The sequence below is a fragment of the Herpailurus yagouaroundi genome, unplaced genomic scaffold (assembly GCF_014898765.1).
Source record: "Herpailurus yagouaroundi ecotype Mexico unplaced genomic scaffold, PumYag 29, whole genome shotgun sequence".
In the NCBI taxonomy this organism is placed as follows: domain Eukaryota; kingdom Metazoa; phylum Chordata; class Mammalia; order Carnivora; family Felidae; genus Herpailurus; species Herpailurus yagouaroundi.
In genome coordinates, this window is record NW_024412377.1 from 86,842,720 (window position 1) to 86,860,936 (window position 18,217).

The 18,217-nt window shown below is 36.0% G+C and overlaps 1 protein-coding gene across 8 annotated transcripts in view; it reads right to left on the reverse strand.

Annotated features, from left to right (window-relative positions):
- Window positions 1-18,217, reverse strand: part of ADGRV1 (adhesion G protein-coupled receptor V1) — a 607,523-nt gene that overhangs the window by 483,167 nt on the left and 106,139 nt on the right. For all 8 annotated transcript variants that reach the window (XM_040448735.1, XM_040448763.1, XM_040448752.1 and 5 more), the window contains 3 exons: window positions 17,042-17,785; window positions 14,121-14,494; window positions 4,130-4,306 (listed from right to left, as the gene is read on the reverse strand). In XM_040448735.1, the coding sequence (XP_040304669.1) occupies window positions 4,130-4,306; window positions 14,121-14,494; window positions 17,042-17,785 (1,295 nt within the window). The remainder of the gene's footprint in view (window positions 1-4,129; window positions 4,307-14,120; window positions 14,495-17,041; window positions 17,786-18,217) is intronic.

Here is an 18,217-nt window from a genome sequence, read left to right on the forward strand (position 1 = left end):
ACAATGTGCCAAGATTGGAAAATGCCCCAATCCCAAAGAGGCTCATGGGCTATTGTAGGAAAGAGATGACGAGGAAAACATTTAAAACAATGTAAACTGCTAGTTAGTAGGTTACTGGTCTGGTTTTGAATCATTAAATATAGTTATTATAGTATTTAATTAATATATTCCATATATTAAAAATGTAACAAGATATTAATTGATCAAATGCAATGTAAAATGTCATAATAGGGTTATGCACAAAGTACACATAAAAAGAACAACCAACTTTACCTACTAACGATTTTACAACAGACACGTTTTAAGTGTCTTAATGTGTTAGTTGTGGTTGTAAATAATAACGGGAAGGACATTCTGAGTAAAAGAAACAGCACTTGTAGAGGAACCCAGTGTGAAAGAATAAGGTATACAGGGAAACTGAAATTAGACCACCATCATTGGTGTGGGAGATAAGGCTAGACAGATAATTAGCTCAGTTCAAAGGGACCTTTTATGCTAACACTAAAAAAAAATTTTGACTCTCAGGCCCACAGCACCAGCAGGATGGGCAAGATGGAAGTGCCATAATCAGTACAAGAAAGCCCAGTTGGGCACAGCCCTGAAGGCCAATACTTTTGAAGACACGACCCATGCAAAGGGAGTTATGCTGGAAAACAGGGGTCGGAGCCAAACAGCCAAATTCTGCCATCAGGAAGTATGTCAGGGTGTAGCTGATCAAGCACGGCAAAAAAAAAAAAAAAAATCACAGCCTTTGTATCCAAAGATGGTTGAATTTTACTGAGGTAAGAGTTTTAGTCTATTGTAGTTTCTGTTCTTAACATAGTTTCTCCCAGTTTTTTATGTAATGAACGGGTATTTTTAGTGATAGTTGCTGACACCAGAAGTAAACTGTTGATTCTGTTCCAGGAAAATGATGAAGTTCTGGTTGTTGGATTTGGTCACAAAGGTCATGCTGTTGGTAACATTCCTGGAGTTTGTTTTAAGATTGGTGAAGTAGCCAGTGTCTCTCTATTGGCCTTACACAAAGAGAAGAAAGAAAGACCAAGATCATAAGTTTTGATGGTGAAAACATGACAGCAATAAATTTTCAAATGCCAAAAAAAAATTGGACTTCATTCCACAGGCAGTGGAGAGAACGGAAGAATCATAAGCAGGAAACGGACAAAATGAGAATTTTGTTTTAGACTCAGTACCAGGGCAGAGTATAAACAGAGTGGACAGGGCAAGAAAGGATGCTAGGGGCTGAGACAGGAGGTGAATGACGAGAAAGAATGAGATTCTGAATAATGCAGTGACAGTGGAAATGAAGAAAAACAGATGGATTTGAGATTTGTTCTAGAGATAGAAGACCCAGACCCTGATGACTCACTTAGCATAGCAAGTGGAGAACAGAAAGGAATGAAGAGGCCTTCCTGGTTTCTCCCAGAAAGAAGGGTGACAACATTCTGACAATGCACTCTCACTCCAAATGCAATCTCCAAAGTACTAATCTTTGGGCTAAAACCTTTTGGAGGACTTTTTTTTAATGTAGTTTTTCTTAAGAGTTTGATTTAGTAGGTCTGAATTTGGTTTTAATGTTCATTTTAATCAAAATTTTAAATAAGAAATTAACATATGCCACATCCAAAATACTCAAGGGGAAGGGCAAAAATGATACCTACTACCCAAATCATGTCGTTGTTCCTACACTAAAAGTAACAATATGCAGTCTGAAGATTTCAGATATCTTGCCCCTACAAAGCAAGCTAACAAATGTTGCTATAAAAAGTAACACCAAAACATCACGATGTACATGCAAAATTAAGCAGCAAATATTTTTAAAGGGTTAAAGCACACCAAAGTAGTCATTCATTTTAGTGAAATGAAGGGTTTGAAACTGAAGGCCCTATCAAGGTATAAATAAATGTATTTTTACATGGTAACACAGTAAACAAAAATAATATTTACGTTTACTTTATTTACTATATGTTATACACTCTGCTATTTTCTATTCTATTTTTATTTTTTTAACTATTATTTCTTTATTTTGAGAGAGAGGGAAAACAGGGGAGGGGCAGAGAGAGAGTGGGGACAGAAGATCCGAAACGGGCTCTGCACTGACAGGAGCAAGCCTGATGCAAGGCTCAAACTCACAAACCGTGAGATCATGACCTGAGCTGAAGTCCGTCAACTGACTGAGTCACCCAGGCATCCCCATTCTATTTTTAAACTCTTCATCATAAGTTGTTTAATTTATTTCACAACTAACAGCCCATTAAAAAAAATACTGAAAAACACATTTCCAGTATACTTTCCTGTACTTTAGGGAAATACACACACACACACACACACACACACACACACACACACACACTTTCCTAACTCCCTCGCAGCTAGGTTTTTAGATGTGATTAGATGTGTATATTTAGTTAGCTGACTCCCAAGATAGTTGGAAGGCAGCAGCAAAGTTGAGGCTACCTTACTACTGTTTGTGCTAGAAAGCACAATTATGGAGCATTAGTGACCTCATAGTTACCTATCACTGGCTTTGTAAGACTAAGTGGTTGGTGTAGATCTAGCAGACATGGTATTGTAAACCAACCCCACTAGTCAATGTTACTATTTTGCAAAAAAGATCACTTATTGCTTGAAGAAACTAAAAATTATAGAAGAAAATATTTTAAATATAACTTCGCAAGAGGTTATTTTCCAAAATCTGATTGACTCTTATCTCTTCCAAAATGTGTTTATAAAACAATGGTTTCTGGTTATATTTTCACTTCATAGTTGGTAAATTTCCCAAGGAAAATCTGGGGGATCAACTCTGTTTTCCAAGTAGAAACATAAAAAAGTGACTACTATAATGCCACCATTATTACTTGAGTAAAAAAAAAAAGAATACTTTAAATCCAGAAAAGTAGTGAAAAAGACAACATCAGATTAAAATACAGTTCTTTAAATAGCATTGTTAGCCTTATGAAAAGCTGCTTAATTTTCATAATTTTCCTCACTTTACCAAAAAATCAGCAAAATATTTACCATGGATCTATCTGCAGCCTGTTATTGAAGAATTTTTGTTATAAACTATTTAATCTCCTTCTTCCCCAAATTATAGAGATTTGATCATTCTTTAGTGTTAACTCTTTAAATCTTAAGCATATTTTGTCTTCCCTCAATTTTATCTTTTCCAACCAATTAACTCCTAAATCCCTTAGATATTTCCTCAAAGATTATATTTGCAAGCCTTAAGTTATTTTACTATGTGTCACTAATCACATATAAGCTACCTACATTTTTAATGAAAAATTATACTGATGTGAATATTCTAATATGGTAGACTAGAAGAATGTTTTAAAAAATTCTGATAGAGGGGGTGCCTTGGTGGCTCAGTCAGTTGGGCATCCAACTTCGGCTCAGGTCATGATCTCACAGCTCGTGAGTTCGAGCCCAGCGTTGGGCTCTGTGCTGACAGCTCAGAGCCTGGAGCCTGTTTCAGATTCTGTGTCTCCTTCTCTCTCTGCCCCTCACCCACTTGTGCTCTACCTCTCTCTCTCAAAAATACATAAACATTAAAAAAAATTTTTTTTTATTTCTGGTAGAGGACACAGTCTCACCTCGATGTCACTTACAAGAAGTGCCATTTATTTCTGGAGCACCTATTCAGAAATGAGATGATAGTTCATGGAAAGTTTTGATAAAACTTGAGATCACTTGTACTTTCAAAACAAAGAAAAACAACCTCATTTTTTCCATGTTTAAAAACAAAGTGAGATTATAGTTATAAGAATTCCTCATTGGCTGATTAGAAGAGTACCATTAAGATCTCTGCAGTTTCCCATTGTATCAGTAGTAATAACAACAACAACAACAACAACAACAAAACCCACAATGACAAACCTTCAAGTTATACCATTTTTATTATACAGGAATTAAAGAAGATATAAAACTATAAAACTATATTAATACTATAATCACTCAAAACCTTTAGTTTTTATTTTGCATAAATAAATAAAAAAAATTTTAGACGATGATATTTACCTAATTACTTGAATACTTTACATCACTTAAACAGCAAGAAGTTGCAAATAAATTACAGAACAAACAGGAAAAGCTTTCCAGGAGACTTTCAAGGAAACAAGGTAGGGTTTACCTCAGATCTCTGCCAAGGAAGGAACGTGATAGTTCCACTGGCATTAGCAAAATCATCAACAAGGTAATTAATGCCTTCAGATTCGATCTGTGAGATGGTATAAAAAACATGCACATAATCCAGAGCTCCTCTGGTTCGTTCCACCACACATGAAATGGTGGATCCCTCCTCTGCAATCTGAAATTGAGCATAAATTATTTATAAAAACAGACCGATTTAAGTCAGTGATAAAATTATAATGCTTTCATGTAATTACCATAAACTTAATTCTGTAACTTTCTAACACTCTGAGGAAGCTTCTCCATTCCTCCAGACATAGTTATGACTGCTAAGAAATACTCAAAACCATGTATTTTTGTCTCACACTTTTAGAGATTTTATAAAAATACAAAAATGCAAAATATGAAAATTACAACAATTATAATCAGTTAACGGTACATGTAATTCATTCATTAATACTTCATATATGCCAGCCACTTTTCTGCATGCTATGGTACAAAACATCTATTAAAAAAAAATTTATCCGACAGTCTCGGATAAATCTAAAAAGGAAGACAAACCCAAAGTTTTAGAAGTTGAACACAGACAAGCCAAATGGGGAATAGAAGTGTGGGGTAGAGGGTAGAAAACGACATGAGGGAGAACATTCTAGGCATGGACATAAAAAGTAATAGAGTGGATTTTATGAAATCATTCTGAGGACAGCACAAAGTGACAAGTGGCGAGAGCCTTGAGAAACAAATGGGGAGACAAATGTCAGGTCAAGGAGGGCATTTTCTATTATGCTCAATACTTTTTGATAGTCATATATACATATGTATACATATGTATACATATATACATGTATACACATGTCTGTATGTATTTTTCACATGGAAAATATTTTTATCTAAACACTTAAGATAAATGCTTAAAAATTACATGAAGTTAGATCTTTTAGAATAAAGTCTTGATGCTCTTAAATTCTCAGTCTTTTAATTCAATTTTATTTTTATGTTAGCAAGCATATATACAATTCATAGAAAAAAGAACCAAAACTAAAGGAATAGAACTCAAAATACAAGTTCTAATTTAGATGATGTCACTCTTTTTCATGTCAATCATGATCACCTCTGTCAGCATAAGATAGAGTCGTTTTGGTGCCAACACTGGGGCTGGAAAGAAAAGATTTAAAATGTATTCACAAAAAGGCAATAGTCAACATAGTTATCAATGAGCGTGGAAGCACCAAGAAATCCTGAGTTTCACCAACCATCAATACCTCTACTTCAAAGGGTAACAGCAACCCTAGTGCCTCATAGTAAACAAGACTAAGTATTTCTGGGACAATACTATAATTCTTTTATTTGCCTGTAGGGCCCCTGGAATGAGAAGCCCAAAACTACAGGTATTGTTCAGCAGAGCCTCCAGTGCGACTCCTGGTGGACAGCCCCTCACCCAGACAGAGCCAGAACTTATAATCCAGCAGAACCTGAAGCATGAGAATGAGAAACACAAATTCTAGCAATTGGTGACTGGGAGTGATGGAGACAGGGCCACTCTTACTTTCTACCTCTCGTCTCCTGAGCCCATGTAGCCTAGGTACTGTGGACACTGACCAGTTATCAGCCACTGGATACATACTAGAGCACCCCCACCCTACAAGATGTGGTCCTTGAGATGGCACCTTAGCTGAGTCTTTATCAGGCCATCCCATTATTGTAGTAAGCCAGCGGATTCAGGTGATGTGGTTTATAGTAAGGGCAGGGAATCCTAGGACTGTGTGCCCACTGTTACACCTCCTTCACATAAAACAAATCCCTCTGAGGCAGGCTTCCCAGTGGACACAGCAGGCATTTTTTCAGCCTTCAGAGGATGGTCTGGTAGATCTACTAAGAACATAAACTCATTAGGTAAGTATTAATTCCAATAATAATTCCAATATAATAATAATATAACTCCAACATTAATTCCAATATAATAATAATAATAATAATAATAATAATAACAACAACAACTCATTAGCTAAGGTAAGTATTAATTCCAGTAATTACTCACTCTGGAGTAAAACAGCCAGATTGGGATCAAGCTACCACTAAAGAGCTTATTGGAAAGCAACTACCTTTGGTCTTTGCTGCTTGCTATTTGGGCATTCAGCAGCAAGAGTTTCTAGATCCATCTTGTTAAGAGGGAGCTCATAATGGGATGGCTCAGTTGGTTAAGCATCTACTCTTGATTTCAGCTCAAGTCATGATCTCATGGTTCGTGGGATTGGGTCCTGGTTCATTGGATCAAGTCCTGGTTGGTGGGATCGGGCCCCACACCAGGCTCTGAACTGACAGCATGGAGCCTGCTTGGGATTGTCTGTCTCTCTCTCTCTCAAAATAAATAAATAAACTTAAAAAAAAATAAGAGAGAGCTCATGTTGTTAGGCACATGCATAGCCTCGATTCCTGCCATTACTGTTAATGGCACTGTGCTGGCAGTGAAGAGTCTAGTTGACATCCAGTGGATGCCTCATCCTAATTTTCCAGTTGTTGAGAGTGTTTTGGGAAATGTCCCCTTACACTTAGTGCCCATATCCTTTTATCTATTAACATGACTCTTCCCCAAATTTTCTTGTCTCTAGTCTTGATAAATTTAAGTCCCTGCCAGACCACTGTGTCATTAGCAGTGCTCAAACATGTACTTCATACCTTCAGACCATTTCTCCCTCCACATAAAATGACTAGCTAAGTGGGCTGCCTGTTTACTGCTCTGTCCTCATCCGTGAGAGCCACTCCCGAATGGAGCAACAGAGTGCTGGTAGCCCACTTTCAGCAAGCACCAATACATCAAGACACGTCAGGCTTGTGTAAAGCAGGCTTGATTTTTCTACCTCCAACAGTTAGTTACAAGCTTTACAGTAAAGGTCCAAGAGTTGACTGTTAAATAAGCTCAGTTTGAAATGTCTACATATCCAAGAGATGTGTCAAGTGAGCAGCTAGAAAAATGAGTCTGGAATTTTGAGGAGAGGCCAGGATTGACATTATAAATTTGGGAGGCAGCAACATATAAATGGTATTTAAGGCCACATACAAATGGTATATACATATAACATTATATAAATGCTACTTAAAGACTGGAAGAGATGACAAGAGAAGTAACTATAGATGTAAAGAAAAGGATCAAGTATGGTCAGTTATGCTATAACACTGGTTTTGAAATCACAAAACTGTTCCAATGCAACTGACCTATCAGAGAGCATAATGTGAATAATCCATAATCTGTTATGTGGACTTCACATTTGCTTATGTGATTTCATCTATAAGAAACATGGTGAATACAGAAAACTGCGCTGACCTGAAACAAGTCATGTGGAAACACACAAACACCCCTGAAACATCTATCAGCTGCCTCAGTGCAACACGTGTGTTGCTAGCCACACTTAACTGCATCTAATGTGGCAACTTTCCCTTGGATGTCAGAGAACCCTCCTCTCACTTCACAAGAATACACAACCTGCAACTGTGTACTACTTGCTTCTTCAAGCAAACAAGGGTTTTTCCCTAGGTATACACCATATTTCTTGTAGTATATGAGTATTTCACATTTATTGTGTGAAACTTTTTTTTTATCAATTCCCTATCTTTCTTTTTACATGCCACTGACCAAGTTTTTGAGTAGTGTTCTCCTAACCCATCATTTCCTTAAGTTCTGTGTTTTCCTCATCCAGTTTGGCATACTGCAGTGATTTTTAGGAGCCCAACTACCACATAATGGAAAAACTGACTGCTCTGAAGGTGGGGTGCTCCAATCCTGAGGCTGGAGAGAAGGGGAAACAGAAGAGACACCCAAGTGCTCAATACACATCTAATTTAATTCCCAGCTGCCACCTAGACATTTACATCAGCATTTTCATCACAGCCACTGGTACATAAATGTGTGATGAAAAGAGTATATGGCTTTAAGGTCAAACATTCCTAAGCCTCTTCATGCTACCATTTATCAAACATCTCAGTCTCAGTGATTTCTTCTGAAAATGAATATCATAATGTCTAATGGATCTGGGTGATTAAACAAATGTCTTAGAAGGTACCTACAGGAATATATTAAGTACTAAAAAATTTTTATATTTTTTATCCTTAACAAACATACAGATACATACACAATTCCAAAAAAAAATGCTACATTCCCATTTTATCAAGAAATATATATGCTTACATATTGAAAAAAGTAAATCCCTACACATTTTGATTCCTATCACAATGGGAACACATTTGCCCCAATTTTTAACCAGAATGAACACTTTGAATGAGCTATATTAATAAGCCATTAATCCCAACATATGAATATTCAAATTTTCCCTTTTTAGCAGGAGACAAAAATGAAATAGATCCAAAGATGCACTCGGGACTCTGACATATTTCCTTACAACTACTTACTTACTAAGTCAATGAGCATTACCAGGCAGCACCCAGGACTAAGAAAGGAGCTTTTTACTTGTAGGAATCACACAGGGAAAAGCTATTTAACCATGCTTTCATTTGGTAAAGCCCTAATCAAAATCTATCAGCTACTATTTTCAGTTTCTTTTTTAAAGAAAAAGGCTATCCATATTAACAATTTATTCAATAAAGTAAACTATAAATCTCTAATTAGGGAAGAAGCTTCAAATGTCAAAGGTCCATAAAAAAATCACCTCGAATGCTTGGTAAAAATCCATTTTTCATACTTATGAATTTACAGAGAAATGACACAATGTCTGAGATTTGCTTTAAAAATGACTTCAGCCCAAAACAAGGAGATGAAATTGGCCAAAGTCTGATAAATGTTGACGCTTAGGTGGTGGGTCACTGGGGTTCATTATTCTGTCTTCTCTTATTTTTATGTATGTATGAAATTTTCCATTTAAAAAGATTTTTTAAGTTCAGGGTTTTGATTCCCATCTCATCTCCCTGCCAGAGATTCTGATTCAGAAATGGAGTCCTCAATCAGTAATGGTGCCAGGAATATGCATTAGACATTTCTTATTAAGGTCATCATGCACAATCCCTGGGAAATACTGAACCAGATGAAGGAATTATTAATACCAGAAAATAATGAAGATATGGAGAATAAACAGTTAAAATATTTTTTCTATTAAAATATTCAACTAACTGACTTTGGAATCAGGATACGAGCAAACGTTTAGGCCAGTATACGAGAAGCATAACATCAAGAAGTAATCATCAAAAACCACCATCACTCAGTTTTTCACAATAAACAGCAGTAGCCACTATTATTTCCTCTTTTGAATCAGAAATGTTCTCAATCTTCAGAACTACAGAAGAGTAATTATAAAGGTTAACAACCAGAAAAGTTTTTGAAACATATTTTCCCAGAAAAAAATAATGCACTGAGCCATAATTTGGCTTTCTGTATTGGAGTAGAAGATTAAAGCTAACACCTAATAATTACACACCCAATTAATTTTTTATTTTGTTTCATGCTTGGGTGAAGATCTATGATATCAGATTATATCAATATCACTTATATCTAAAGGAATCTATTCACATAACATATGGCAGGCACTTAAAAAGAAACACAGTCCAAGTTAAATAATATTCTCAGTTTTACAAAGATCCTCTCAAAATATCTCTAAATCTATTCTTAGGCTGAGTTCATAAATATAAAATTTAATCCAAGTATTAGTTATAAAAATAAAATAATGAAACTAGGAAGTTCTATGAATCATTACGAAAAGTAATCTCATTACTTTATAATTATCTGATGTACAAGACTATAGGACATACAAAAATAGTGCCAAAATAAGGTGCAGAGAAAGTAACATTAAAGAATACACAGAATACCAAAATATGGGTGGAAAACATGAGAATGTGGTTGCTATGCTACAGATCCAACAAAACTCAGTCATCTGTTCAGTATAGACACCACCTGGAATACAGAGAACTACTTGGCATGGCCCCATCAGGGCTCTCCACTACATACAGGTTTATTCATTCTTTCAATTACAATTTATTAAGCACCTGCTACTTAGTACAAACAAGATGGCGTACCAGGCTAGGCGGTAACAAATCACAAAATAATTATTATCTCCTTCAATATGCCAAGTATAGACTATGTCATGTTCTACATTTTTTCATTATTTAAGATGTGATTATACTTTCATTTTAACCTTCCTATTATTTTATTTCATATGAATCTATGAAAATGTAAAAGCATAACATAACTCATAGAGAAGTCTTTAAAGATCGCTATTGCCTTCAACATTTTTGAAGGGATAAGAAAAAACTTAACTTTTCAATGTCACCACAATAACACAATAAAGAATCTATGGAAGTGACAGTGGTTTTTATTTCTGAAAATGAAGCAAATAGCCATAAAATTTAAACCCTGCAGACAATTCCAAGCATAGAATAAACCAGGGGTTCTCACATAATTTTGTTTCATTAATTCCTGAACACTCATAAAAATTTTTAAGAACCCCAAGGAGCTTTTAGCTTATGCTAGTGAAATCTGCTGATATTTACCATTTTACAAATTAAAATTGAAAAGAATTTAAATATTGATATGGTAACTCATTTTAAAATAGCAATAATAAACTCATTATGTGCTAACATAAGCAACATATTTTATGTGAAATAACTGTATTTTCCAAAACAAAAGAAATTAGTGACAGAGGGGCATTGTTTAAATTTCTGTAAATCTCTTTTAATGTCTAGCTTAATGGAAGACAGCTAGACTCTCATATCTCCTTTTGCAATCAATTTCTCTGTTGCTACTTGTTATTTTGGTTGAAATATATGAAAATATCCATCCTCACACAGATATGTAACTGGGAAAGGAGGAGGATTTAAACAGTCTTGGCAGATAGTTATGGATATTCCTCCTCCACATTATACCAATTTGACAAGTGGTAGTTTTTTAGAGTTGAGCTGCAAATGTAAAATCGTACTCTAATACATTAGAACCCGTTGATCTACCTGCACTTTGAATTACAACTTCAGCAAGCAATCAATTAGTATTACTGATGATGATAAAAATACTTCATATTACTCCTTAGGAGAAATATGAAAAGATGAAAAAAAGATGAAAAGATGAAAGAATTCTATACTTATAGTCTTAATAATTTCAGAAACGCATATTCTATAATACTCCTGAGATTCCAATGTTCTTTTAGACTCAACACTTCCCTTTACTGTCTAAATTTGACTCTTTCCAATATAGATATATTCTATTTCTCTCTCCTTTGGGCTTGGAGAATGTTTTCTTTTTCTTTCCAGAAGTTCTAATAGTATAGGTGTTGCGGCCTACATTGCGAAGTTCTCTCTTCTCCAATTAAAGACTTGACTGGTCCTATTCAAATTCTGAGATTTCTATGAACAGACAAAGCTATATAACTAAGTGGGGGCAAACCCACACCAATGCAATCTATCAGTGGGACTTGTAAGACAAGCCAGCATTGAAAACTCCAGCATTGAAAACTCACTATCATAGCCCACAAAGCCAGAAAAACAATCAAAAACTATTCCTCACTTGGGGCAGATTTTTAACATTTATGTATTTTTTTTCCAGTTTGGTTGTTTATGCAGCTAACCGAACCTAAATGTGTTTGTTGTTTGGAGTATATGCCTTTTTAGGTCTTAATTATTAGAATACATTCGTAAATTCAACAAAGACGTATTAAGTACCTACTATATTCCATTCTAGGTGTTGGGAGATACAATAATGAACAATAAGACCTTATTACACTCAGGGTTCTTTCATCCGTATGGTGGAAAGGGCTAGCCAATAAATATATGAACTTATAAATAACAAAGGGAATTTAAGAGTGTAATAAATATTATTGAAAAATTAAAACTAGGTGAAAGGATGGAGAAAAACTGGTTGGGAGAAGGAAGGGGGGGCTACTTTAAATAAGAAAGTCTTCACTGAGAAAAGGTCTTAAAACTGAGATTTGAATGACTGATTCTGAAGATCTAGAATGGGAGTGTTCCAAATAGAGAGGCTACAAAGAAAGCCCTGATGCCCAGAGACTGTAATTGAAACACGCAAGTGTGACTGAAACATACTGATCAAAGAGGAGTCTGACCAACATACTGACCAAGAAGCTAGAGCCATAGGCAGGTGCTGAGTCATAAAAGGAATTAAAGGGAAGCTGATTTTACATGGTACCCTAATGGTTCTCACGGTCTGATGGAAGCCACCTGTCTTTTTAAAAATAGAGATGATGATATTAAAAACACAGGGGGAAAGACAAAGGTTAGAAGTCACACGACAGATTCAAATTTCAGTTCTTCCCACTGTATCTTAGAAGAAAAAAAAGTAAAACTCATATTTATTTAGTGTTGGTAACTGCCAAGCCTTGAACCAGGTATTTGATCCTGTCTTACTTAATTCAAGTTAGGTTAATTTTTTCAGGTCCTCTAACCCTCAGTTCTTAACCTTATTGGGTGGTGAGAATAATAACTAATATTTGTTGCCACTGTATTATGGATTGTCAGAAAGGCATATCAAAAATTTAACGTGTGGGGCGCCTGGGTGGCGCAGTCAGTTAAGCGTCTGACTTCAGCCAGGTCACAATCTCGCGGTCCGTGAGTTCGAGCCCCGCGTCAGGCTCTGGGCTGATGGCTCAGAGCCTGGAGGCTGTTTCCGATTCTGTGTCTCCGTCTCTCTCTCTGCCCCTCCCCCGTTCATGCTCTATCTTTCTCTGTCCCCAAAAAAATAAATAAACGTTGAAAAAAATTAAAAAAAAACTTAACGTGTAAAATTCTTTAATGATTGAATATCTATTTAAAACTATTATCATTATAGGGACGAAGGGGTGGCTCAGTCCATTAAGCATCCGACTTCGGCTCAGATCATATCTCACAGTTCACAAGTTCGAGCCCTATGTAGGGCTCTGCACTGACAGCTCAGAGCCTGGAGACTGCTTCAGATTCTGTCTCTCCCTCTCTCTTTGCCCCTTCCCCACTCATGCTCTCTCTCTCTCTCTCTCTCTCTCTCTCTCTCAAAAATAAACATTTAAAAAAAATTTTTAAGTATTATCATTATAGATAAACACAATTCTTTTTAAATTACAGATTTGTATGACATTTCTCCTCCTCAGTCTAAGATATTCGGGTATTTCTGGTATAGAAAAAGCCCACTATTTGAAGATCTCTTATGATTATCACCAAACTAAAGAGCTGAGAAGGGCAGTAAGACACTCCTGAGAGCTAGGCTCCCCAATTTGAGCTAAATCGGGCCTATGACCAGGAGACTGCTTTTCACCTGGTATTAATTCATGGTTTTCTTAATTGCTTCAATTTACAAAAAAAGCCCTTCTAAATCTACAAGCATCAACTTGCAAAGGAAAAGACTCTTGTTACTTGGCATCCTTTCATGGGCATGGAGCTGTTGTTGTCACAGTCAACACCTGTGAAGTGGTGTCATGAGATCTCACATTACTGAACAGGAAACCAAGATGATTAGAGATCTTTGAAAACCTGGAAAGAACTGATAAGGACAGTAAAACCGCCTAATGAATTAAAGCTGGCCAAGAAGGGTGATAAGGAAGGCATTACACCCAACATGGAAGAATGTTGTAACTACTCACACATACATTTCACATGTGGAAAAAAAAAACTCAAAAAATCATATTTTAATAAAGTTTCAATTACTATTATTCATAGAAGCTTTCAATATGTATTATTTCATTTACCTATGTAGTATCCAAAGAGTAGACAAAGTACATTACATGTGGAGTATTCTAGGCCTTCTGTGAAATACATTAACTTTACAGATAATTGCTCAAGTTTCATTTGTTAATTTGTTATCACTTCTATCAGCTGATAAAGCTTCTAATTCAAACTGTGAACTTATAAAAGCAAGGACCTTATACTTTACTTTTGCAACCACTTGTTCTAGCATACTTCTGGGCTTAGAGTAGATACTTAAGCACATTTACCAAATGAAAGAAAGTCTACCCCCAAACAAATCTACCTACAGTGAACTTTTAACTCCAAAATCCCCCAAGCGCACTACTTACCTCTGGGATACAAGTTCCTGTGAAACCAAACAAGCCATTGGCGTTGTCACTTTTTTGTATTATTAATCTTGCTGTAGTATTCTCTTCAGAAATGCGAGCTCCTCCATATACAGAGACTAGTTTAAGAATGAATAATTCCTCTCCCTCCTCTTCATTATCATCTCTTGCAGAAATAATGAATGATTTGTTAGTTTCTCCTTGTCTGAACTCCAGATATCCAGAAACAGGATGTAAATCACTCTTGGCTGGCATAGCATGAAGTTCATAAATTTCTTCAACAGTCAGTTTCCGCTCATAGGACCTCACATCCTGCATCAAACCTGTAAATCTGTCACTGCCATTCATTCCTGCCCCAATCCTCAGCATTCCAGGCCCTGAAATTAGAAATGGGTTTAAACATGACAATATCCACTACTATCCTGTACCAAATTACAAAGTGTGATTCAGAAAGTGGAACAATTTTGTTAAGAGGTTTTATTAGATAAATAAAATACATAAAGCAAATATAATCAAATGAAAGCTCTTTTCTGATATGAAAATGGAATCTAATCGCTGGGATGTAAGATATGTTACACTAAAGGATATCTTGTACATGTGTGTGTATATATATGTGTGTGTGTGTTTATGTATATGTGAGTGTATACTTATATAGATTTTTCTTCCAGAAAATTTTAAAATCTCCTTGCACATCTAAGAATGGAACAGTTCAATTCAGTCACATTTTTTTTAACTGTTTCTATTACTGTTGTTTGAGCAAATCAAGGCTTAATCTGTTAGAAATGCGTCTTGAGTCAAATAAAGCTGTGAGAATTCAACAAAAGTTTTCACAGACCAAATAGTTTTACGCCAATAATTAATGCAAAGGATATACAAAAAAAAAGTATTCTTCCCCAGGAACAATATCATATGCAAGTCTTACAGATTTTTTCATGAAAATAACAACATGAAGCTCCAATTATATTACTATGTATCAATAATCATGACTATTTCTTTAAAGCTCTCCCTTTTCGAAAATTCACTAGTTCTTATTTCTTTACTTATTCCCTCTCCAATAACTCAACTAGGATATTTATATAAGATGACAGCTTGGCAGTACTTTGGGAAAAAAGTACAAGTAATACTGTTTGTAAAAATCATCAACCAAGGCAGAACCCAGGTAGTTGTTTTAGGGCAGTCACAAGTATCCAGCAATTATTATCTCAATTGCCCCTGCAGCAGTTCTGGACTAACTATATAGTAAAGAGAGTGAAATATCTACGACAGGCAAAGATATGATGAACACTAGAAACAATACTGGGCAAAAGAAGCCAGGCACTCAAGTATACACACTGCTCAATTTGATTTACATAAAATAAAAAAATTGGAGAAGCTACTCTCATGCTCTCAGAAATGGCAACAGTAGGTGGGCAGGGTGGTGAGTCAGTGACTGCAGAAGGGCTACAGGGGTTCTGGAATGCTATTTCTTGATCTAGTTAGTTACATGGGTGCTGAAATTAATGAATTTAAAGTTTTAAAACTTCATCTATCTGTACACCATATGGAACATATACTTTTATGTATCTTAAAATACCTAACATATACTATAGTTCATTAATATATTTTATTTTTTTTTTATTTATTTTTTATTTTTTTTTCAACGTTTATTTATTTTTGGGACAGAGAGAGACAGAGCGTGAACGGGGGAGGGGCAGAGAGAGAGGGAGACACAGAATTGGAAACAGGCTCCAGGCTCTGAGCCATCAGCCCAGAGCCGGACGCGGGGCTCGAACTCACGGACCGTGAGATCGTGACCTGGCTGAAGTCGGACGCCCAACCGACTGCGCCACCCAGGCGCCCCATTCATTAATATATTTTAAATATATAAATACTTTGAAATGTTTTTTCCAAATTACAAAGTACAGAAACAATCTAAGTTCCTTGCAGTACGCTAAACAGAGAAAAGAAACACCAGCTCTTGATATCCCCAATCCTTCCCACTCTCATTCTACCACCATGCCATCACCAGATGAATCAGTGGTAACAGACATATGCATATATTCACACAATCAAAAGGGGATTGATTTAATGCTAGAGAATGCTGTAAGCATAATCCTTGGAGGTGAAATCAGTAGCGTGTGCATGTTGTTTCTTTTGGGCATCATTTTTCTTCTACTAGAAAAAAAATTCAACCAGATACCCAATGCAAGGAGGTTCAGAAGGAAAATAGTCTAATAAGCTACAACCATATAAGCTGTGCTCTACTTTCCTACTAATTAAAAAATAATCACATCCTAGGATGGAGGGGCTGGGAAAGAATTGGTGATTATAATGGAAATTACCAGTATTTCTCAAAGAAACAATATATAATCCAGCTTGAAGACCACAAAGCCTATTTCTTCAAAGCTCTCCACAGAATTCACCAATTTACCTACTAATACTATAAACCTCTGTAATTGCAGGGCATTTTAAAGTAATTTTTCTCTTCCAACTCCTTTAACCTTACACCCACCACCCTTCACCTCCAGCAATTCACCAAGCAGCAGTTCCCCAAATTCAATAGGCTGTTTCATGTTTCTATACCTCTGCTCTTTTTTCTACCTGGAATCATCATGCCCCATCCCTCCTACTGCCTATGGGGAGATAAATATTCTGCCTTCATAATTTTTCTTTCATCCCACAATACTGAGATTTATACATACACATCTGTTTATACATACACATCTCTCTCCCAGAGCCTATTTTAAGTACGTCAAGGATAAAGACTTTCCCTGATTCATTTCTGCAACACTCAGTACAGAATTTATGGTTTTGGTAGGTATAGCTTTATTACAGAAATTAAACCAATACACAAGCAGATTTTTAAATATCAGTTGGCCTTCGTAAGAAATCAAAATTTTTAAAAATTCAAAATTCAGTGTCCTAGTCATAAACATGACACTCACCATCAATAATGGCTTCTCCTTTCAGACTCTTGATTCCTCTGGGCATCGCATTTCCATCAAGGTAGAATTCAATTATACCATCATCCAGGACAATGAGAAGATGAAGCCAAACATTTTCTTCTAAATATTTCATGACTGTTGTCTTGGCAATATATGTAGCATTGGAACCCAAAGTTTTGTAATGAAGAGAAAGTGTCACATGGGATTCATTTGTTTGAATTTTTACCCCATAGTAGATGCTTCCATTACCATCATCCTTTGCTATAACAAATCCATTTGTATTGGCATCGGGGATTACCCAAGCTGAAAACGTAAAGTTGGCAATTGAGTTGTTCTTGGAAGGATGGTATTTTGGATGAACAGTTCCAAATGCACCCTCTACTCCACTGAAGTACAAAGCATCTGTTCCACTGTGGTGACGCCGCATGTGCGGCTGTAAATGCACAGTGCTGGGGAAAATTCCAACTAGCAAAAAATCTATCATTGGGGGCAAACCATCAGTGAACTCACTGGACAGTATTTCCCAGCCTACTCGTACATCACCAAACACACCCTGCTGCCTCAAAATGGTAAAATTGGTAATATAAGACATATCGTCTTCTGACAGGACATCTTCTGCAACTTCTCTCTCTAAGCACTCTGGATCCAAGATGAAAATTCCAAAGGGATCATCATTAAATGGAATCATTACTGTCACCTGGAGGTTGGTTCCTGCTAGTTGGCCCCCAGGACCTGGAGATCCACCTGTAATAAGATTGACTTATAATAAATAAGAAATCAGAATCTGAAGTACTTTCCAGTATGAGGTGAAGACAAAAGGAATTTGAGTAGCAAACTTCTGGTTAAATAATATAGTCATTAATCAATGAAGAACAATGTCACCGTATGTTTTTTACCACATTTTCAGAGGTATTTTGGCTCAGAATAATTTCATTAATAACCAAAAAAGCATGAAAAGAGAATATTAACTAGAAAGTTTTAATTCCTGTGCTTAAAACCACAAGTAATGGGGAAACTGATTGTCTAAATTGTTTCAATGGCACAAGACCAAGCTTTAAGCTACCATGAATCTGTACTTCCTAACTTCCATTAATATTTTGTTGGAGATACTCTATTTAGTGAGGAAAAAAATCTAAGTTTAAGAATGAATGTAAGTCTCCATCCATAAAACTTAGC